This window comes from Coffea arabica, chromosome 2c, assembly GCF_036785885.1.
Source record: "Coffea arabica cultivar ET-39 chromosome 2c, Coffea Arabica ET-39 HiFi, whole genome shotgun sequence".
Lineage (NCBI taxonomy): Eukaryota > Viridiplantae > Streptophyta > Magnoliopsida > Gentianales > Rubiaceae > Coffea > Coffea arabica.
The window spans coordinates 2,798,141-2,821,179 of NC_092312.1; the positions used below are offsets into that span (position 1 = coordinate 2,798,141).

Consider the following 23,039-nt stretch of genomic DNA (forward strand, 5'->3'; position numbering starts at 1 on the left):
TATGTAAAGAGATGTGGTGGCCCCGATTACGTTTCTCCCTTTGGGTCAAGAAATCAAGGTGGACCATCGAATCAGAAATATTTCACCGTTCAAATTATGGTTCTGGTGGGTGATAATGATATCACACCAACACAGGCATTACTTGCCCAAAACAAATCCCCCCTTGGTTTTTTAGATTTTTTTTTGGGGGCCGGGGCCGGGGGGGGGGGGGGGGGGGGGGGGTGGGGGTTGGAACTACCTATTATTTTGGTACGAAAAATTGCCCTATATACCGTATCTCTACATGTTAATGTTTCGTGACATATATATAGTAGATAAACATATAGCTCACCTAAATCTTTGTTTCTTCTTTAAAGATATTTTTTTAAAAAAATGAGGTTTATATTAAAGAACAAAATTGGTTTCATGTTATCTGAACTTTTAAGAAACTTAAAAAGTAAACCGATGAGGCATCCATTTACCAGCAAAAGTGGTGTCAAAACTTAGAGATACTGTATTCAAATCTCTTTTTTTTTTTTTTTACTGTTTTACTTTTTAAATCTCGCTCTTCTTTTATTAAAAAAAAGTTAAATTAAAAAAAAAAAGACTACAACTTAGGTAAAGTAATGCGTGGTAACTGGTCCGAATCCGCCTAAAAGCAGGACAAAAATCATATCTATTTCCACTATGGTCGAGGCCATGGAAAGAGTTGTAAACGCGACAAACGGGATGATCTTTCAAGCGATGCAAAAGGATTAAGAAGAATAAAAAGAACTAAATTTTATGTTTTTCCTCCCTGTGCGAGGGCCATATGAATTATGCTGTAGTATTAAGAAAATAATGCTCGCTGTCATTTTGCCCTATCGTGCGTGAAGAAGGAGAGCAGTTGCCCAGTAGAAAGTAACGATGGCGATTTAATGAATTGATTTGGTTCGCGGGTAATAAATAAATTGAATCAAAATCTTACCCTAGTAATTAAGATTGAGAACCAACTACTCTGGTTGGCCACTAAGAAAGATGTAAAACTATACTTGAATATAGGTCAAGAGATCAAAACTCTTGGCCTGTACTCTAAAAATCTAACTTTTAAGATTTTGTTAGCAGGTGCCTACACACCCCGTCTGTATCGGTGGTGGTTCAGTCCCTTCTAAATTCTCCTTAAATCTCTTCAGATCCCCCTTCCCTTAGTATAAAGTAGGAGTAAGTGATTCGTCTTCTCGAACCTCTTCAGATCCCTCACTTCTCTTTCAGATCCCTCACTTCTCTTAGTATAGAGTAAGAGTAGGTTTAAAATAGATTCTATCGTGTTCGTTCGGAAAAAAAATTTAGATTGAGATTTTAGGTTCAATCTTCTTTTTGTCTCCCCATTATTTAAATTCTATCCCACTGCTATTAGAAAAAAATTTTAAAAAAAGTTGAATCAAAGCTTTAGAGGTAAAAAAATATATATGTGAACATATTGTACATTTGTCAAAGCAAAGCTTTAGAACGTATTTGAATTGCTATTTTTAAGAGTTTTTATAAAAAGAGAAAAAAACATAAGATAAAAACGTAATTATAAAATATATTCATGAAAAGTATAAAAAATTTTCTGTGAAAAATCACAATCCAAACAAAGGCTTTAGTTTGGAGTCATAACGCACTCAGCAGCATCATCTGCAGCTCTCTTGAGAATTAATTCTGGTCATGTTATAAGAAAAAAAGTTTTTCCTTTTCCCCCTTAGCTCCATCCACTAGACTATTGGTGGGGCATTTTTTATACTCCATCTTCTAATTCCGTCTCGCCATTTTTTGTTTTTCTCCTTTTGGCCGGATCTTTTAATTCCTTCACATGCTGGAAATCAGATACTGTGTACTACTTCTTAAAGACCTAATCCAAACCTTGACTGGAACTCAGGGGCCACCGCAATCGTTTGCAATCCAGGGAAGAAACAGGCGGCTGTGGCGCTTTCAGTAGGAATGGATAGGGGACAAGTTCACTGGATCCAGCTGCTTCCACTATTAATTACTGTAGTAGAAAGGGATCTCGTATGAGAAAGACAAAACACGGAATTGGGGCCATTAATGCAACGTTGTACTCAATGTTGACAAAAAGTAATACCAACAGCTGAAGAAGTAGAAGAAGAAGAAGAAGAAGAAAAAGAAGGCTATGAAGAGGACAATCCGGTTCGAGTTTCCTGGTTACCTTCCTCTCTGGCTTTCTCCGGTTTCTGACTTTAATTATAGTAGTACTGTAGTAGTGACTACTGACTAGCGGAGGAATGAGATCACTGAATATGGCAGTGGGGACGGACAACCATACCACTCCTAGTAAGCGGCACGTTGTTGGGTGCTACCCATTTTACCCGTTCAGCACGTGGTTCACGCGTTTCCGCGGGAAACCACCGGTAGTAACTGTCAACCGTGTTCTGAGAACATGACGTCATTTCAAAAAGGAAATTTTGTTTCTTGCGTTGTGTCTCCCAAAGGCCAGAACGAAAAATAGGAAATACAAGGACACCTCTAGGCTCTGGCTTGTTGCCTTGTAGCTTTGTTGAATACTAGTTCGTAATCAATTATTGCCTTTCCACCAACAAAAAAAAAAAAAAAAAAAAAAAAAAGCAACCGCTGGTAAAAAGCCATAAGAATCATTAGTAGTAGTACTATAAAGAGAACAACTTGGTTCTGTTTTTTTTTTTTCATACTTTAAAAGATAAATAAATTATCCGAGTATTTTACCAAGTTGTTTGTCCCCCAAATAATGTCACAATACAATTAAGTTTTTTTAGTTCAAATGAGCTTCCGATCCAAGAATATTTCATATTAATTATGAATTAATATCTATACACTGACAGTGTATATAGTTTTATTATTTGATGCATGACACATAATTTGAATTTGAATTTGAAATTCAAATTTTATATATGGATCGTGCATTCAACAGCACCGTCACTCACTGTATATAAGATTTATTTATTAATTATTTAGCTAAGATAGAGTGCTCCTCAAGATTGTCACTTTCTATTAATTCCAGGCTTTGTCTGAAGTTAAAAGTGATCAGTTGGCTCAATTTTCTGACACGTCAAACAGACGAGGAAAAAAAAAAGAGTGAGGCAACAAGGAATTTGACGTCCTCACAGAAAGAAAAGGTCAAGAGACAACCACGAAAGGATCAAAGATTATAAAACTAGCGAAATGAGGGGGCCCTAATCCTTCCAGCTCAGAAGAGTCAAATCCCCTCCTCCACCTGGCTCCAGCAGCCAAGTTGCTGCGTTACATCAGAGCACGTGTCAAATGCACCATGCCTCGAACCTCAGTACTACTGTGAAACAAAGTACAACTTGGGGCCCGAAGACAGCTTCGAGTCGGAAGAAATCCACTTTCTTTCCTGCCTTAAAAGTTGACTGCTCCCACTTGGGCTAACTAGAAACTATCAAAATCCCGCTCCCCGGCCCCCAGCCTGGCTGGCTGCTTATCACCGTTCCGCGTTCGCGTCTCTTGAGCGTTCAATCATTCACCCCACCCCCCTCGAAACCCGCCAAGTTTATATACAAACTAGCTCATCATCATCATCATCATCATCATCATCATCATCATCAAAACGCTCATCAAATATTTCATATCACATCATACATTCCAGTCAATTCAACCATCATTTCAATTAATCTGCATTATATATATACCCTCTTTTGAGTTTCACAACACCAAGTCGTACGATTCCTCGCTTCAGCCTTTAACTTTCAGTTGAATTAACTCCGCACTGTCCACTACTACTACTATTTTTTCAAGAATGAACCATTTCTCAACATGCTACTCCGACCCAATTCCTAATCCATCATCCCCTGATTTTCCAGACTCTTCATCAACTTCGGACAACGTAGTCAATGCCTGCAAAGCCAATTACTCGGACGAAGAAGTGCTCTTAGCTTCCAATAATCCCAAGAAACGTGCAGGCAGGAAAAAGTTTCGCGAAACCAGGCATCCCGTGTACAGGGGCATCAGGAGAAGGAACTCTGGCAAGTGGGTCTGTGAAGTCAGAGAACCCAACAAGAAATCAAGGATATGGCTGGGCACATTCCCCACTGCGGAAATGGCTGCTAGAGCCCATGACGTGGCGGCTATTGCCCTCAGAGGCCGTTCTGCTTGTCTGAACTTTGCTGACTCTGCTTGGAGGCTGCCCGTTCCGGAATCCCCCGAGCCTAAGCACATTCAGAAGGCTGCTGCCGAGGCCGCTGAGGCCTTTAGGCCGTCGGAGTCGTGTGATGGGGTATCATCAGGTGCCTCTGGTGATCATGCTAATAAAGAGGAATGTGGATCAGTGGCATTCCCGGAAAATGTTTTCTTCATGGATGAGGAGGCGGTTTTTGGCATGCCTGGCTTGATTGCCAATATGGCAGAAGGATTGATGCTGCCTCCACCCCAATGTGCAGTTGGGGATGACCTCGAACTTGAAGCTAATGCTGATATGTTTCTATGGAGCTATTCAATTTGATTTACTGGTGATATGTAGAAGTACTCTGCAGTTGGTGGATCGTAGTAGCAGAACTTTTTGCTAGTACTAGACTACTAGCTTGCTACGAACTGCGTAGCAAATGATCTATTCCGTACTGGAGTTTTTGGGGACCTGTACGGATAGTGTGGAACGTAATGTACAAAACAAAAGTAAGAGTAGGTTGTACAGTTAGTTAAATTACTACTGCCAAGAGAGCACTTCTTGTATTCTATGTAAGTGTGAAAGTAATGAAAGATTACCACCATTTTGCCTGATGACAGGTACTGGTGTGTGAATGAATGTTCGTGATGTGAAAGTGTGGTATTATTTCAATTGCTACAGTCAGTCAGAAAGTGTTGAATTTCGTTCTTTGTTATTCCCTAGTTATAAGGGGGGTTTCAAATTGATGAGAAACGTTAGTAGTACAATACTCATTCCAGTTCCAAAGCAAACAGACGAGAGAGAACGAGGAAAGTCGATACTGAATGGTGGAATTTTTCATTCCAACTCCGATTCAGATTCCAGGATGCGGCCTATAAACACCCCCTAAATACTGAAATCCAGGGTTTTTAGGTTTACTCACTTCAGTGAAAAAAAAAATGCAGGATATACGATTACAATCTCAATTCCGAAACATGATCCAAGCACCCCCTTACAGTCATAGCCATAGAGGAGCCCCTCATATCTCATACATGCATAGATACTTGCCAAAATTGATTTCAAAAAATGAGAAAACAAAGGGAGATTTACACAGTCCTGGCAATACTTCCAAAGCCCAAACTCTTCGGCCAAGACAGAGCAAACGAAATCAGCATGTGGAATGAGATGACATCCCAATAAGATTCATAAATGTCGATCCCAGGACAGAACTAGAAGAAGGGCTGTCTTGTATGGGCAGCTATATACCGTTCGTGCCAAATAAAGACATATTCAAGCTTCATGGAACGATGATCAATCCTTTCTATCGCTGGGAGGAGTTTGGAGTTAGTGTTTCCAGTGGCAGCCCGACTATTTTCTGATCTATCCCGTATAGAAATAATTGCAATCTGGAAATGCAACTTCTGTTTTTCTTACATATACCAATGACAACAAAAGCTTGTGTAGCCCTCTTTTAGATTTCTTCTCGTACATAGCAGATGCCAGGTGACTATTGCAAATGGTCGTTTTACCCAAATCCCCTGAAAACAAAACAAACAAAAAAAGGAAAACTAATATAAGTTACAATTTTAGAATTTTTTTCGCTGTCAGGTTCAAGATTCGAATCCTGCAGCCGATGGTTGGATTGAAAGAGTTACACAGTATGTGCAAATATATTGTGAATGCAACAAGTCGTTCGGATCAACATTCGGTTCTTACCCCGAATAAAGGACAAAAAGATTTTCAGCATTCACTAGCCAGCACTCGGTTAAAAGCGAGTGTGATGCATGACTAAATTAAAGGTTTCTCTGAGGCAGCAACAGTTACAAGAGGAACACAACAAAATTGCACTTTTAAATAAAGCAATTACAACCCCATTACATATCCACGTGGAAAAAAACAATGCATCTTTTACATTAATCTACTGAAATTCAAAGCAAAGAAACTTGCATCGATAAGCATTTCAGAGAATTGCTAGAATGCAAGCAAAAAAGGAAGACATCTTTGAAGGATTAAACAGAAAAACTGAGCAGGTCGTATATCGATACAATATATTAGCCACTGAGGATATGCCTTCCAATGCTCTACTTTATCTTCTTCACGAGAATCGATGTCCTGAACTCGCTGTCATCTTTAGCAAAACTCCACCAAAGGTAGGTGAGCGGAATGGTGGTGGCATGCCACAGAGCATGGGCGTCAACAAATCCCCAGTAAGGAGGGAAGTCAAATATCTCCAAAAGCATGCCAATAGCTCCACCAGCCACCACCAGCCACAACTTCCAGCGGGAAGGATGTTGACTAACACTTGCCCATACAGCCCACAAGAGTAGCTGCGTAACTCCCAAGGCCACACAAACTTTCATGTTCAAGCCTGCAACAGAACGAACAGGTTAATTAGGTCTCCAGCTCATATAACAACTAAAAACATTGATTCAACAATTTGATTTCTGCAGCTTATTCTTTTCTATCTCTTGTTAAGTGACTAGGACATACATATCCAGCTGCAGCAGTTGGTAAGGCCAAGTAAATTACCAGCATATCCTTGACGGACATTGTTAAAAATGTAAGCAAGAAGGCATATAAAGTTGCACACTATGAGACCTTTGCCCATTCAGCTCCATATGAAATTGACATTAGATGACAGCAAAAATAGGCCAGAAACCTGATGCACTTATCTCATATTCAGCTACTCTAGAGCCCTGTAGGAACTTGTTAATACTATCTTTAAGGAAAAAATTGGCCTTTCATTCGAATGATTCTATTGGCATGGAGCAAAAGCAATATCCCAGATCTCCGATTTGAAGTCAAAGATAACAGTAAAGCCAAATTCTCGGTGGAAAGGCACAAGAGGAAGACAAAAATGAAAGCATGCAGACGTGCAGGTGTTAAACCTCAACAAAGCTCAATCAAACATGAGCACGCATTTAATTACCTCCTCCTCCCGATATTTAGACATCTGTTATTACGCATTGTGTTCTACTCATGCACACATAAAAAAGACAGAAAAATTTTAGTACTTGATCCAATTCAATTCATTTTGATTGTTGTCATTCCTTACTAACTCCAAATTTAGAAAATAAAATCAATAGGACAACCACGGGATATATATTTAAACCAAATTTCCAAATGTATCATTATATGCTTGAATTGGATCAAGTATGCTTGAACTGGGACTGGACAAATGTTTCCCAAGACAATATGCTTGAACTGGACAAAGCCATGTGAGATGAAAGAGCACAAGGATTATATGACACAAGTAATGTTTGTTTGGTTCAAAATATACTTGTATGAAAACTCTTTTATCAGTTCCATACGTATAGCAGAACTCTGAACTTGGTCCCCTCATGTTTCACTTGGAAGACATTTTGTCCATTGTGTTTTCAAGTACCTTTGTCCTTTTCATTACTCGCAATTGAGGTGCCTACGATTTTTATTTTGTTAAATTTTAAAGTAACTCAACACATAAAATGACACATTACAGATACAACAGGTACCCAATGTGTTAAAGGTGACAAGGAGTCAAAAACAGGGAGCAAAACTTTTATTTCTGCCTTTACTTGAAGATAAATTTATTTATGCACCCATCCTATTTGACATTGATATACCAAAAGATATCTACAAAAGGAAAAAAACATAATTATGCGGACAAAGCTATTATCCCTGAAAATGTTCACAAATGATTACATAGTTTGAAAATGAAAACCGACAACTTCAAGTCGAGCTCCGTTTATTAATATGAAAATGAGATGTTTATCATGGTACTTGAATATATTCTGTGGCTCTATAAGTGGTTTGCACATGCTCCAGAATGCCCAACGAATCTGGTAATTTTCCAGTATGTTTTTGATGGTTTGATTACAATACTTTGAATGGACATTCCAAGGACTTGAAGAATGTTACTCTCTGATCTGTGATTATCTGTAGTTAACAGCTTAAAAATAACACCCCCCATCATGTTTTATTTTGTCCTCACCTTTAGGACTATGCTTAAACAGGACCAACAATGGAAAAGCAAGTAGATAATGATAAGTCCATGAAGGATATCCAAAATGCAGTTTAACATGTCTTGGTCGTTACCACCATATTACATAGAATGAAAGGCAAGTTGGCATTTTTGTAATTTGTAGTTCAGATGAAGCTTGCTGAAAGTGCACTTACCATAGTCAAGCTGATAAATGTTCAAATACAAGATATGGGTTGTCAGAAAAGCAATAACAGGTGCAGCAACCATCACCCTGGCCGCCTCATCTCTGATATTGAAAACTCGCAATATAGCCAAAAGAAGAGAATATCCAAGTAATGCCACAGCAGATGAGTAGTCCAGCTTCTCTGTTAACTCCACATCACTGCAAACAATTACAGATGATTGACACCCCAAAATCCAAAGGTTAGCAATAGAAGACAAGAAGTTAAATGGATATTACATGCTGATAGACCAAATACCCACAAACGACGTCACCCTGGTCTAAAGTAAAAAACCCAGGGCATAGATGTTTTCTTGAGCCATTGCTCGAAGAAAAAGGAGATTTTGAACATGTGGAGTATAACAGTACAGGTATATAGAAGGATGAGAGAGCACATCAAAAATTGCGAGGTATTACTAGAAAAGTTTCTGTTCTTTTCATGATGTTGTTTCTTCTTTTATCATTTGCTTGTAAAGCAAGGCTGTTCAAATGTACCACGTGGGGCCCAAGAGGGGAGGGAGGGGCTAGGGGGCTACAATCTGCTAAAACACATGATCCATCACAAGGTCTCTGTTTGTCCCTCTTTAGAGTTGAGCTGGATAACGAAGATATGGTATTAGCAACAGAACATGGACAGGAGAAATATTTGTCCCAAGTATCACTGAAGTTGATTTTGGTCCCTCTAGTATTAAGAAGGCTACAAGACATTCTATCCACACTGTCACAACAAAAGCAAAAGCAGTCTTTCCTTGAAATTGGGCCTAAACCCAGATCATCCACCATATACAATACCAAATCATCTGAAATTAGCACATCTCACATCACAGAACGAAGCAAAAGAGAGACAATGCTCACCGACTGTGAAAAACAGCATTCCAGAACCAGGAGTTCATTGCCAACATTGCGTAGATATGCCACAAGCCAGTGTACTCATAGTATGTCTTTTTGCTTGGGCTAAAAGGTAGCTTGTAATTTACAAGGATGAAAAATGAAACCCAGCCATGGAACTGTATTGCAAGATTAAGGACAGATAATGCCACAGAAACAGGTTCCTGAGAAATAGAAGATCATGATTTGAGATGCACAAAGCATTAAGCAAAAACCAATACAAGGAATGATTACTAGCTTTTGATCAACAATGAAAATTAGTTTCCTTGGAATATCAGTTACAAACCTGGATTCCGTACACACGACGGAAAGGCCATTTCCCATGATATTTCACGGGCTTGTAACCAAGCTCTTTCCTTTCTTCTTCTCTGGCAAGCATACATTGGTATCTGCAGTCGCTTTGGCAGTCCCATCTTTTCCACCTTAAATAAAGTGGCTCCTGGAGATACCATGGACCATCAATGGAGTTACCATTGGAAAAATTACAGTGCTGAAAGCATTTTCCACCCACGCATCCAGTCTTCTCACATTGTTCAACACAAGCTCTGGCAGGGCAGCAAATTGAGTGTGCCAAATTGCATAAGTTCCAAGAAGACAATAATTAGTGTGAGAAAATAAATGTACAAATGAATTCTCAATTTTATAGAGGCCAGCCCAAAACGTTATATCCAACTATCAGTAGACCCAACACTTCAATCTTTGCGTACAACAAAGCGTATCAACATCATTTAACCAATTTAATTGAAGATAAATACTCCTTTTTACATGACTTCCATTTCAAATCTAAGTTTTATACCCAGAGTTTTGCCAAACACATTTTATTGACCCGTTTCAGTATTCTCCCTAGCTCATTTACTGAATAATATTGAGCTAAAAATGAGTAAAATAGAAACAGAAAGATTTTATATCAATCAAGGGTCCAGATGCAGTTACACAATTTTATAGTGATTGGGACAACATATCCGTGCTTAACTCAGGAAGTTGGAGCTGTATGAAAGGATGTCCCTGCATTATCAGGCATTCATCTACTTTTCTATGACCAAGAAAATTTCAGGGCAGCATATCGTCAGAAAATATGAGCTGAAAGAGAATGAAGTGGCATACAAGAATACATCAACGAACAAACCAACAACAATTTCAGGGTCTACAGCTTCAAATGAAACTCTGAAACCAAAATTTTACTATGATTATCAACTCTGCAAGACTCCTTCCCAAAATATACACTACCACCTAATCCAATCTTAATATAGCTCGTCATAGCAAAACATATTCCAGCTCCACTGTACCCTCAAATTATTTCATAAAATGTGCAAACCGGGAAAGTCTAGCCATGTAAATCGATCATCCACAACAAAGTATAACAAATCAGCCAAAAGATTTCAACTGTTGAAAGCAACTGAACATTCATCTTAGGCTATGTTTGCTTCTCCATCAGAATTGGAGCTGGTATTTATGTAGTTTGGAGTTGTACAATCCCAAATTTCTGAGTCCAACCCTAACAGCTAATTACAGACCTGAGAGATTTCATGGGTCAGAACAAAGACTGAGAGCCCAACTTTTCTGGGTCACTCACTGGAGGCAGAAATCACATCTTCCAGAGAAACCAGATAGAATTCCAGAGTATATAAATCGTAGAACTTATGGCAACAAGAGCTACTTCTTGAGCTCAGTTTGCCCAGAAATTTCTATGCCTCTCGAGGCAGACAAACTCTTTCCAACAAAAATTTAACCAAGAAGAATGCAAAAACAAAAGCACGAATCATTTCTAAGCAAACTTCCAAGCTCATGCCAAATAACTGATATCTAAACCAAATTTGAACCTTGAGAAACACAGAGTTGGGGGGGGGGGGGGGGTGGGGGAGGGAATATGTGATTTAGTTGAAGGAAAAGATTGGGGGAGCAGTATAGAGACGAAAAAAAAGGTTAGCTGAGAATTATACCCGTAAATCGGATCAGCATCCCCGGCGCTAGCGTCGGTAACTCCAAGAATGGAGGAAAAAGACAAAAATAATAAGACAGGCAAGCGACGACATCGTATCGATGCCATCATCGCCTCTGACTGGCGACTGGTCCGGGAAGATATATAGTGACTCACTAGAAAGTCAAAAGCGAAGCAGGAAAAGAGAATTCCACAGATGAATGGATGGGACTCGGGAGTGGAAGATTTGCATGTGGGATTCTATTGGATTGATTGATTGATTGGACGAACGAATGAATAAGCAGCAGCAGCAGCAGCAGCAGCTCCAGCCAAAGATGTATGCCAACTTATTATTAGACGATGATGATTGTACTAGCCCATCGAATCAAAGCAACAGGGAACACCACAAAAGGGTTGGAGTTTCTTGAGGTTCTGATGAATGATTCAATCAAATCAAATCAGTTAAAAGTGCAATCGAACTTGGGGCGGACTACTGCGAGAGATGGGATGGAGCAATAGCTTCTTAACTAAAAACAGGGAGGGTAGACCAGAATCTCGTGAGGAGCACTACACGGGCCGGGTCACCAGTCGACACGTGGACTCCCCTTCGCCAGTAAGTAGTGGTGGTAATATGGCGCCATTGATCTTGAAGCCAAGCTCGGTAAGAATCAAACCACATGTCACCCTCCTCTACTCATTTAATAACCTCCCCAGCCAATGATTGTGGATTTCGGTTTTCCGTTCTTTTTAGCTTGACCAGTGAGTAAATAACCACCACTAACCCACCAACTTAGAGAAACCACTCACGTGTTTTTTTTTTTTTTTTTTTTTGGAAAAACTCATGTGTACTCAATACACAATAACAAACCACCCATATTACTTGTATCAAGTAATTTATTCCACCAAGGTTGAGGCTAGGCCTTGTTTGATAATTCATCACGATCCATAAATTTAACGGATTCAAATCTTATCATATTTAGATACGTTCAAATAATCAAAACAAAACATTTAAATTGATTAAGTGACATTGAATTTTTTAGGTAAAATTTACTCAAAAAAAAATTAAACGATAAACTATTGATTTAGTATCATTTAATGTAATATATACTCAAATACATCAAATTAAATACTTAACATTTAGTTGATTTAATGAATTCAAATGCCAGACTCCAGAATTCAGTTTTCACTTGCAAATCTTAATTTTAGTCAATTTTTTTTTTTGTTATTATTTATACCATCGATTTTGGTGTTTAGTCCTTTCATTGTAATATGTTACTATTAATTCTATTATTATGGGTACTTTTAATGAGATATAAAAAACATATTCGGTGACTCTTCAAATGATTCTTTTTAAATATCGTGACCCAAAATTTAAGCACCTTTGACTTCAAATTAAAGTGGATGCTCATCCAATTTCATAATTGTTTTAGTAATGCACTTACATGTACATTGTTTATGCAAAATTTCCCACAAATAAGTACCAATGTGTTACATTCAAGTATTGCTAGTGTGTAGGAAATTCTTTGAATGCACAATTAAAATGCTATAGACGTCAAAGAATAAACATGTTAAAAAAAATTTAAGGTTTACGTTCGAGTGTGTTCAAATAGAGTATTTTTTTTTAAAAATAATACATTATAATAATATTTTTATAATCTAATATATGTAAAATAAAAAATAATTATGAAACATATTTATCATGTAACTAAGGATTAACAGGGTATTCAAACACAAATAGAAAAAATAAGAAATGAAACTTCACAATGTGATACATAAAAGTAGCCATATTCTCTTTTTAAAATATAAAGTAAAAATTAGGACTGTCAATGGGGTTGGGCCAGCCCGAGCTCGGCTCATTCGGCCCGACAGAAAACCCGATGAGCCCGATCATTTAGTGAGCCGGTTTGAGTTTGAGCCTAAAAATTAGGTCCGAATTAATGTGAGCCGAGCTTGGGCCTTATTAGGCTCAAATCCGATATAGGCCCGGGCCTTTAATTACCTATATATATAATATTTATATTTTGATATTATGTATATTTATATATCCAAATATATTTTTACTAAATACTAAATATATATATAAATTACAAAACACAAAAATACATCTAAAGATTCTTTCATGAGATTTCTAGAGCCAATATTAGTAATGCATAACTAAATCTCTAATTTTTCTTATTGGTTGAGTAAATTCAAACACAAATAGAAAAAATAAGAAATGAAACTTCACAATGTGATACATAAAAGTAGCCATCTTCTCTTTTCTAAAATATAAAGTAAAAATATGCAGATTAAGGCTCAGTATTATAGTTGAGTATGAGTTTCACATTTACGAATCCGAAACTCATAGTCCGAAACCCAAAAATGTTTCAAATTAAATGAGCTGAACTTGAACTCATCAAAGCCCGGCTCATTAGGCCCGATTGACAGGCCTAGTAAAAATACGGTGTGGGGTTAAAAGTGGGCTTGGACTTGCTTGCAAATATTTCACTAAACCACCAAAAAAAAACTTAAAACAAAATATTAAACTGGGTTCTAACGTGGAACGACTTTTTGTCGACCCTAATCTAAATAGTAATTTCCTTTTTGAACAAAATAAAATTTTGACACCACGCAAACAAAAAAAAAAAACCCGCGATAACAATTTACTGCCTGATTAAAATACTCTGGACTAAGGCTGTAACGGTAACGGTAACCGTAACCACTGACCCTTGGGTCTTCTTGCGACTCCGCAGTCCACACATACAACTATACCGAGAGAAAGGGAAGCGGAAAGTAAAAGATCGACCATGGCAATTCCGGCAGCTGCTTCTCCCTTAATCCACCTCATGACTGCCGCAAATTACAACAAAAACATCCCCAGACGAAGGCTACGAGCATTAACTAGTGGTAGTGATTGTCATGTTCTCGGGGAAAAGCTATCTGTATCACCGTTATCCTCGTCATCACTTTCTTGTTGGCGTCAACAATCAGGAAGAAGCTTATCGGGCCGACAATTTTTAAAGTCGGTAATCACTTCGGCATACGTTTCCGGCCCGGCTTCCGTGTCTTCCGAGAACAGCGAATATAAGGTGGAAGAGGAGGAGGCTTCGGAGCCAGCTCAGCCGGCCTATCTCGTCAGCTGGGGCCTGCTTTGGAGATTGGTTTCCCGGCATAAGCTGAGGTTGGCGGCTTCCCTTCTTACTCTTGTTGGTTGCACCACTTGCACTCTCGCTATGCCCATATATTCCGGTATGCTACCTATGATTATTCTCTTCATTCCTCACCTCACTCAATCTTTAATTTCCCAACATACTACTGTCACTTTTACATGATGATGGTGTGGCAATTGTCGTTTTAATTTAGGCTGTACTACTTAGGTAAACCCAGTTTAGTTTCTTCCCTGATCATGCTCTTGGAATTCAGCCATGCCCAGGATAACACAGCTAGTTGTAGTCGGGGCTTTATCTAATTAACTTCCTTTCATTTATGATTAGTAGCTTGTAACTTTTAAGAAATGAATGGGACCAACTCTGATAAGTGGACTTGCTCACAAGAAATTCTATTCTTCAATCTCGAGAGGTAGTATTTCTTGATTCCCATATACTGGCATACCATTAATCCATTATCAATCTCGGTAAAGAGTTTCAGTTTGAATCATACAAGAATCCTGAGCATAATAATGTTGATCAACGATTATTATATAAGAAATGAGAGTCTTGTTCCAGGAAGATTTTTCGAAGTGCTTGTCGGAAGGAGACAAGAGCCTCTGTGGCAGCTGCTTAGCAAAGTTGGAATTCTGTACACACTAGAGCCAATTTTCTCGGTTATTTTCATTGTAAACATGAATTCCATGTGGGAGAAGGTTATGTCTAGCTTAAGAGCTCAGATATTTCAGCGAGTACTGATTCAGAAGGTAAATTCATGGTCTTACTTATCTATGTTTTGGAGTACTGTCAACATCATCTTAAGCTTAATTGTATATTGTCATGCACTCAACGAATTATGCGTGATGTTAAACGGAAAATAATAGTTCCTGAATGTTGGTTTGTCAGTTACGCAGCATTCAAGACTTAGATTACAATTCGCATGATAGTCTGATGGCCTTCTTCTGTTCCAGAAACTTTGATTATGTTTAATAGTCTTTATATTCTTTTTAAACAAAAAACAAAGCAACATTTATTACTGAAGGTAAAATGCGAAATCTTGAGCAAGACCATTATTATAGATTAGTTAATCTTTTATTGACAATTTCAATTTCTCTTCATTTCCAGGTGGAGTTTTTTGACCATTACAAGGTAAGCAAATGAAATCCTCTGAAACTGTCATTTTTGGCTGGCAAATATTACCTTTTGCCTTAACCAAAATTTTAGGCATTCATCCCGTCGAGAAGTGTGTTTTGTTTTCTCAATTTCATCATGTTTTTATATCAAGTTAATTTTTCCACCTGTGGCAATTGCATGTAATCTAGCTCAATAGCCTTCTTTTCATTCTGTGGTAACTGCTATTTCATCGGTCTTTATACATCCTGGTCTGCCAGTTTTCTAATTCATAATTCTCTTTTTGAGACCTGTAGGTGGGTGAACTAACTTCTTTGCTGACATCCGATTTGGGTTCACTAAAGAATATCGTAAGTGAAAATGTATCAAGAGATCGTGGTTTAAGAGCCCTATCTGAGGCAAGCTACTCTACATTATGTAAATGTGAGCTTTATATTATTTCTATTTGCATAGTTCCGCTAGTTTGTTCCTGAAGAGATCTGCTTTAGTTATGTTTTATTTACTTTCTTGTGTAACAGAGAAAAAAGTCTTTTAGTTCTTGATGTTTATTATAACATGTTTTTTTTGGGTAAGGGTACTTTTGTTAGCTGGAAAAGGCTGAGTTTCCTTCTGCTTCCGGAGTTTTCTTAGCAATCGTTTATGTATCTGGACCTTTCTCTTTTCTTTGCAGGTTGCTGGAACCATCTGCCTACTGTTTGCTCTGTCCCCTCAACTTGCACCAATCCTTGGCTTTCTAATCATTTTTGTTTCTACTTTCATTGGTAAAACTTATATAAAGTAGTGGTTGCTTCTGCATAGTTGTTTTTCTGAAAATCTTGTGCAGTTGTTGATTTTTGTCTTCCTTAAAATTCCTTGATCCTTAGGCTTCTAGATTCTCTTTACATTAGTTTTTGTTTGGAGCAGAAATTAACATAAACAACATTTATGGTTTATTGCAAACATATTCTGGGTGGCAGCACTCGACAAATCTTATAACTGAAGCAGTTCATGATGGTTTGCCATTAACATGAGTGTATGGTGAATGGATGACAATTTACTTTTATCCATACATGATAATAAGTTTGCATGTTAATCCAGTCTAGAAATGGTCCCTGACATGCTATATTTCATCTCCAAAGAAAGAGGAAACTTGTTAGAAGTTCTTGACAGTAATATTCTTTTCATGTTTTCTGGCCTGTAAGATGCTGTTGTTGTCTTTTAGCTGTGTACAAGAGGACAACTGTCAATGTTTTCAAAGCTCATGCTTTGGCTCAAGCATCTATAGCTGATTGTGTGACTGAAACATTTTCAGCTATTCGTACTGTAAGTTGGCATATAGCTTTCTGAAATTATATTCAGACTGTTGCAGATTTTGTACTTCTGTATCCCCTTCTGAAGCATTCATGAGTCAGTCACTGGTTTTAGTAGCTTACAAACCATATTTGGATCACTACATCATTATCTGTCCTATCCTTTTTAAGAGCACATGATATTCGCACGATATTTTCTCGTGCCTCACATTGATTTTGCTTTTAACTTTCTTCATCTGTTTTATGAAATTTAGACTGGGTAGGTCACAGTTTTCAAATGATTCTTTCATTGAACGCATGTTTGCATTTGGGTTTTACAGGTAAGGTCATTTGGTGGGGAAAAACGTCAAATGTCCTTTTTTGGGCGCCAGGTTATTTTTTTTCATTGTATTGGGTCATGTTTTCCATCTTATATCCAAGAAATTCTGTTCTGCTGATGTTACCTGGCCCTCTATGGACATAACATATGTTTCTAGTTGTGCAGGTTCTTGAGTATGAGAGTAGTGGCATAAAGCTTGGGACTTTTAAATCCATTAACGAATCACTGACTAGAATTGCAGTTTATGTCTCTTTGGTAACCTTATATTGTCTCGGAGGAAGCAAAGTAAAAGCTGTAAGCATTTTGAGCTTTTGTACTCTCAATATGTATGTCAGTGGAAGTATCTTTATGCTTGAATTTATGTCCATAACCTGAAAGTGTAGATGTACATATGCTCTGTGCAATGGTCTCTAAAAGTAAAAGTTTGCAATGTGGATTGTGGCCATGTCTGACATTCTGTAGGCTATTTAGTGATTTCATTTTTCTTAGGAGCTGAGCATTCAAAAATGTCTGCTTTCTATTAGGGCGAAATGACTGTGGGGACTGTGGCTTCTTTCATTGGATACACTTTCATCTTGACTTTCGCTGTAAGTACTCTTTATCCACGTCTTTTCTGATGTTAAAGACACTTGATAAGATATTTAATGTTTTGTTCTTTAAGGTTCAAGGGCTAGTGAACACGTTTGGAGATCTGCGTGGAGCCTTCGCTGCTACAGATAGGATCAACTCAGTTTTATCTGGTGCTGAAATTGACGAGGCCCTTGCCTATGGTTTAAATAAAGACATCAAGCTAAAGAAGATGCCTGATAAAGAATTTGGTATTTTCTTAGTAAATGGTTTTGAAAGTCAAACACAATCTTTAGATATGCCATACACAACCTCTTTGAAATCAGCTAGCAGCGTCCGCAGCCTTGCAGGGTCTGGTGATATTTGTCTTGAAGGTATGTGCTGTATGGTATCTAGCCTTCTGCATGCAAGGGTAGATATGTTTCATGCTAAAGGAGTGAAGTCTTTATTGATCATTATCACTTCCGGAATCAGGTGTTAGGGTCAATTCTCATTCTCAATAAATAAGCGAATTTCATGACTGCGCTTAGTGTTGTGATTTACTGGTAAGATGAAACCGAATTTTTTTAAAAAAATTTTCTTTCTTGTTAAACTGAGTTTAACATACTGAGTATATTGTGCATACCTGAATTTTAGTTTTCTTCTGCCCATTTTTCATCTGCTTTTTGAAATGTTAGTTATCACAAACCTCTTCCTGCGGTTAAAGATGCATAATTTAGGAGTTGTATCACTCAGAAATCATGCCAATGTTCATATAACTGAGAATTTATACCAATGTTCATACAACTGGTCATTCTTATATTGTGCTTTGCAACAGATGTGCATTTCTCATATCCATTAAGGCCTGATGTTGAAGTCCTAAATGGTCTTAATCTTTGTTTAAGACATGGAACTGTTACTGCACTAGTGGGCTCGAGTGGCGCAGGGAAAAGTACAATAGTACAATTATTGGCACGTTTCTATGAGGTCTGCTGTTCAATGTTTCATGTACTTATGGTAGTAAGTTCCCTGTGACAGATCATTGAATTAAGAATTTGATAAAACAAATATCTGGATTTTGCAGCCAAGCAGAGGCCGCATAACTGTTGCTGGAGAGGATTTGAGGACATTTGATAAAAGAGAATGGGCTCGAGTTATCTCCATTGTAAATCAAGTATGTTTCTAATTTTTGGGAATCAACTTTTTTATGTCTAATTTTCTGTTTAATCAGCATAGAGCATTATTGGTACAGTGACCCTTGATAGCAGCAACTTATGACTCTTGAGAGGTCCAAGTGGGTCATTGAATTGTCATGCTCTTGTTTAACCCTTAATTAATGTCATAAAGGTTTGGGTCCAAAAACAGGTTGGTGACATTTTAGCGATAACTTTTGATTGGTTCTTGCGATAAGTTGAATCAGATTGAATGTTACATCTAACTCGGACTCATAAGCATTTCGTACTTATGCAGTTATCTCTTGTTATATTTTTGTACCCAATTTTCTACAGGAGCCTGTCCTTTTTTCCGTGTCTGTTGGTGAAAATATTGCTTATGGCCTCCCAGATGATTATGTATCAAAGGATGATGTGATAAAGGCAGCCAAAGCTGCAAATGCTCATGATTTTATAATTTCATTGCCACAGGTTGTCATTTCGAATATGCTTGTTATCTATATAATTTTGCACAGTTTGTTTAGGTATTAAATATTCATGCAATGGACAGGGTTACGACACTCTAGTTGGTGAGCGTGGGGGTCTGCTAAGTGGAGGGCAGAGGCAGGTAATTAAAAGATGGTTTGGTGTATGCTTATGGTTTGAGAGTTGTTTTACTGAATACCCCTCACCAAATTTGCAGAGAATTGCCATTGCAAGGGCTCTCCTTAAGAATGCCCCAGTCCTTATCCTTGATGAGGTATGCTTCTAGGCCAATCCCTAATGCATTGTGTGTTGTGTTTTACTTAAGGTATAGAAAACAGATACTCATCCCCCAAGGCCAGTTAACAAACTAATATTGGGACGTCTAAGGGTCTGTATGCCCAAAAGAGAAAGTTGATCCACCATAACTTGGGATCTCAGGGGCTTAATATGCAGGAGCAGACTCAATTTTTGTATATTTGAGAAACCATATGCTAGGATTCCCAGGGCCTCACAGTCAAAAGAACCTTATCCATTGGTTTGCTATTGCTCAGAATGGTAAAGGGCTCTTTCATTTTGATTGGGAAGTAACTTGGCCTGGATTGTTAGATACATTGCATTATCAGCTGCTTTCAGCTTTAAAGATAGACAGTTTTACTCTGAACTATTAACTCTACCTTGTGCTGAATAAATCAGTTTATGCTTATGCACTGCAGGCTACTAGTGCTTTAGACACAGTTAGTGAGCGCCTCGTCCAGAGTGCTCTGAACCGTCTGATGAAGGGAAGAACAACGCTGGTTATTGCTCACAGGTTGAGCACAGTTCAGAATGCAAACCAAATTGCCCTCTGTTCTAATGGGAAGATTGCGGAGTTAGGGACGCATTCGGAGCTGTTAAGTAGGAGAGGCCAATATGCTTCTCTTGTTGGCACCCAGAGACTTGCATTTGAATGATAGTGAAATAGCAAGAATCAAACCCTTGCCATCTCAAACTGCAGAGCCCGTGATTATGTGAGTCTTTGGAAGAACCTTCAAAAATATATTCTTTTTCCTTTAGGCTTTAACAAGCACACTCTTCTGGGGGTTTTGGTTTTTTGGTTGGGGGGGTTGTGTGATTTAAAGGATGAGAATGTAAGTGAGAAGTTCCGGGTTCAAGCCTTTCCACTTGCATTACTTTAAATATAAAAAAAAAAAAGCACTCTCTTCTAAAAGCACTTAATTGCTTTGGTTAATGGGAATTTGTTCTGCTATCTTTAACCATTGGTTGCATCTTATCAAGCAGAGGATGAGTTAAAGATTAGAATAGCTATGTGAAATAAAATTCACAAGCACGGTCAATATAGAATTCATTCCATGCTCGATGCAGTAATGATATATGGATTTTTTTTCCCGGCGGCAACTTGTCAGTTCTGTGCACAATTACGTCTAATTACTACTTTCGATATTGGACAGCTAATATTCACAATCTTGCTTTATTTATAATAGCTGTTTGGAGATTTTGGATGACAAGAGGATTTTGATGCCTACATAAACGAGTATAGCTAATGCCCATGAATTTGGTTGGTGGGCAATTGAAATATGAATATTTTATCACTTCAGATCAAGTCTGAATACTTTGCTCGACACAGCTGCGACCATTCTAAAATTGGGCCAAAACAAAAACAAAAACCTTTCTGCAAGTCATCCTGCATTGTTTCTCCGGCAAAGCTACAATAATGTTTTGATCTTAGGCGAATAGGTGGAGAGCCTTATTTGTGTTGATTATTGTTTATTTAGTGGAAACTGAGATGATAGCGTTCAACTCGGCAAAGCATTCAGTCGGAAGGCCAAGGAATGAATTCATAAAGAAGTCGTCAATCGGTTGAACCATGGCCACTCCAACTAGCCGGCATCTTCCTCCTCCGTTTAAGCGCTCACCTCTTCCACTTCTGATTGTTCCTTCTGACTCTTCAGATGTTAACACAGTCCCTACCAGCAAAGGTGGAGCTCTATAAAGCTTCCCAACTGAAAACCAGAAGCTAGCTTTGAACTCAAGCTCCACCTTCAGAAGAACAGCACCAAGTAATTCTCAGGAAACTACCGAATTATAATACAAAAAAGGAAAGCAATAGAAGCAGAGGGTCATAGAAGACTACCTTGCCCGTTTCTTGATTGATGCTTCCCCGTAATATCTCTGGAGCAATATCAATCCTGAGAAAAGGTGGCAATGGCAGTCCCATGAATCTAGTTGTTGCAGTTGTGAGTGGTGGAATATAGAGGGTATTCAAGTCGAAGTCAACAAAAATGTCTCCATCGGATTCATTGGAGTCGGTATTTCTATTTGTGCCCATCCCACTACCGCTGCCCCGCTCCGCGTTGTACTCGAAGTCGGGATATACGGAGATACCGAGTTTGCAAGATGCCAGCGTCTCAAATTTGATGTTATACACGTCCCTTCTTGGTACTTTTGATTCAGTGAGCTGGGGGGCAGGAATTGGTTGTTGTCTATCTAGGTTCTTTTGGGAGGCGACCACAGTTGTCTTGTGTATTCTAGATTTTGGTAGAACTAAGGATGAACTTGAATAATTAGGCTTATGTCGTGGGGAAGTTCTGCATGTAAGTTGAGGACCTGAGGGGTGAATTTGACACTCCATTTGTTTGAACCCTGGTAGATTGTTGAGCTCTATAGAGCGGATGGTGATGGCGATGAAGAAATTACTCTACAGAGCGGAAAGGGAGTTCATGTGTAAAGCTTATTTTCTTCTTCTTCCTTTTTTTTTTATAAATGATATGATTCCAGAAAATTAAGAAACAATTCTGGGGCCGAGGACTTGATGGAAGCGCAAGGACACCAGCAATGCACGAGGCTGATTCTAGTCCACTGACTTGGGAGGAGATCTTATCTTTCCGCTTCCGCCCCAAAGAAACGGCAAAGGCAGGAGTGGGACCTTCTTGTTTATTTGAGGTGAAAATCAACCGCTCAGATTCCAGTTTTCAGGAAAAGAACAAGAAATTCTGAACCCTTCAATTCTACGTCGCGACACCGGCCCGACCCCCGTCAATGCTTGAAACTTCAATTAGTCCTTGCTCCTTCAACAGAGAGCAAGCAACTTGGGAATTTCTCATTGCTTCTTGTACCTGTCCTGTCCAGCGTAAGCAAATCAGGAATTTCTCGTTGCTGCCTACGCTTTCTGGTCGAAATCATTTATTTAACGACATTGCGGGTTTTTTCCATCATAGTTTTCTTGCTCTGTCTCCTCCTAGAATGGACCTAGTGCTGGTTTTCTAGTGGGCAAGAAAGAGTCTTCTTTCTCATGGTGGATGGCTTGTATATTGTCTTTTTCCAGGGAGAAAGAGTGCGAGACTGATATTAGATCCAGGGTATGGGAGAGGATCAGAGGAAGAAGAAGGCACAGGAGCTTTCATGTCTCAAATCTCTATTCTCTGACCCTACGAGCACTTCAGTATTCTGAAGAAATCCCACTTGACCCACTGGTCCGGCACCAGTAGGCAGCCCTCCTAGTTATACCAACTTACACGGGTGTGTGTGATGTCAAGTATGGATCTCAGCTTTAGTGCTTATTACGCATGTGGGTTGCGCTTATGAAAGCATCCGACATGCGCCGGTGCAATCAATCTTAGATTCCAACACCAACTCATATGATGGGACCAGATCAAGATGTCTCCCCCAATCATTCAAGATTCCCCTTGGATTGGATCACTACTGAAACTATATACCAAACCAATATATCGAGAATTTGCAGAGCGCACCAACTTTTCACCAATTCAACCAATCTAATTATGCATGCACAAAATCTTCACCCAAGAGCATACATACAGTCCCCTTGCCCTTGTCGATGATGGTAAGACTGGAGGACTGTTGGTGCATTCACGAGTCACCCCACGATGATTGAGGATCAAATGATGATATGTCGGTGAC

General features: G+C 38.6%; 4 protein-coding genes across 8 annotated transcripts; 2 read left to right on the forward strand and 2 right to left on the reverse strand.

Moving 5' to 3' along the window:
* Positions 1–3,601: 3,601 nt before the first annotated feature.
* LOC113720987 (dehydration-responsive element-binding protein 1B) lies at positions 3,602–4,602 on the forward strand. The gene has a single exon (XM_027245517.2). The coding sequence runs from the start codon at positions 3,749–3,751 to the stop codon at positions 4,448–4,450; it is 702 nt and encodes a 233-aa protein (XP_027101318.1). The 5' UTR covers positions 3,602–3,748; the 3' UTR covers positions 4,451–4,602.
* Positions 4,603–5,910: 1,308 nt separating this feature from the next.
* Positions 5,911–11,746, reverse strand: LOC113725080 (uncharacterized). The gene is made up of 5 exons (XM_027248068.2): positions 11,100–11,746; positions 9,446–9,704; positions 9,127–9,323; positions 8,246–8,433; positions 5,911–6,458 (listed from the first exon to the last, which is right to left on the reverse strand). Exons 1-5 carry the CDS (start codon positions 11,207–11,209, stop codon positions 6,172–6,174), a joined length of 1,041 nt encoding a protein of 346 aa, XP_027103869.1. The 5' UTR covers positions 11,210–11,746; the 3' UTR covers positions 5,911–6,171.
* Positions 11,747–13,751: 2,005 nt separating this feature from the next.
* LOC113725081 (ABC transporter B family member 28) lies at positions 13,752–21,885 on the forward strand. Of its 5 annotated transcripts, none has more exons than XR_011836208.1 (17): positions 13,752–14,305; positions 14,782–14,969; positions 15,328–15,351; positions 15,630–15,731; positions 16,004–16,094; positions 16,535–16,635; positions 16,943–16,993; positions 17,107–17,235; positions 17,466–17,528; positions 17,603–17,882; positions 18,326–18,474; positions 18,572–18,661; positions 18,996–19,130; positions 19,210–19,266; positions 19,342–19,398; positions 19,838–20,131; positions 20,606–21,885. XR_011836208.1 is itself a non-coding variant. In XM_072073433.1 (17 exons), exons 2-17 carry the CDS (start codon positions 14,575–14,577, stop codon positions 20,072–20,074), a joined length of 1,815 nt encoding a protein of 604 aa, XP_071929534.1. In that variant the 5' UTR covers positions 14,179–14,305; positions 14,554–14,574; the 3' UTR covers positions 20,075–20,377. The 5 variants fall into 5 exon arrangements, 4 of the variants coding, with proteins under 4 accessions (XP_027103870.2, XP_027103874.2, XP_071929534.1 ...); XM_072073433.1 differs by lacking the exon at positions 20,606–21,885 and adding an exon at positions 14,554–14,635 and having other exon boundaries at positions 14,179–14,305; positions 19,838–20,377; XM_027248071.2 differs by lacking the exon at positions 20,606–21,885 and adding an exon at positions 14,551–14,635 and having other exon boundaries at positions 14,180–14,305; positions 19,838–20,377.
* Positions 20,577–21,753, reverse strand: LOC113725083 (uncharacterized). Its single transcript, XM_027248075.2, has 2 exons — positions 21,256–21,753; positions 20,577–21,161 (listed from the first exon to the last, which is right to left on the reverse strand). The coding sequence occupies exons 1-2, from the start codon at positions 21,751–21,753 to the stop codon at positions 20,889–20,891; spliced, it is 771 nt and encodes a 256-aa protein (XP_027103876.1). The 3' UTR covers positions 20,577–20,888.
* Positions 21,886–23,039: the final 1,154 nt, after the last annotated feature.

Coding starts and splice junctions, on each gene's coding strand:
- LOC113725081 (XM_027248069.2), top strand. CDS start 13,864: ATGGCAATTCCGGCAGCTGCTTCTCCCTTAATCCACCTCATGACTGCC. Junction 16,095..16,534: donor TTTTGTTTCTACTTTCATTG/GTAAAACTTATA, acceptor GTTGTCTTTTAG/CTGTGTACAAGAGGACAACT. Junction 19,131..19,209: donor TTATAATTTCATTGCCACAG/GTTGTCATTTCG, acceptor TGCAATGGACAG/GGTTACGACACTCTAGTTGG.
- LOC113725083 (XM_027248075.2), bottom strand. CDS start 21,753: ATGGAGTGTCAAATTCACCCCTCAGGTCCTCAACTTACATGCAGAACT. Junction 21,162..21,255: donor TCAATCAAGAAACGGGCAAG/GTAGTCTTCTAT, acceptor GTTCTTCTGAAG/GTGGAGCTTGAGTTCAAAGC.
- LOC113720987 (XM_027245517.2), top strand. CDS start 3,749: ATGAACCATTTCTCAACATGCTACTCCGACCCAATTCCTAATCCATCA.
- LOC113725080 (XM_027248068.2), bottom strand. CDS start 11,209: ATGATGGCATCGATACGATGTCGTCGCTTGCCTGTCTTATTATTTTTG. Junction 9,324..9,445: donor GTCGTGTGTACGGAATCCAG/GTTTGTAACTGA, acceptor TCTATTTCTCAG/GAACCTGTTTCTGTGGCATT. Junction 6,459..8,245: donor CATTTATCAGCTTGACTATG/GTAAGTGCACTT, acceptor GTTCTGTTGCAG/GCTTGAACATGAAAGTTTGT.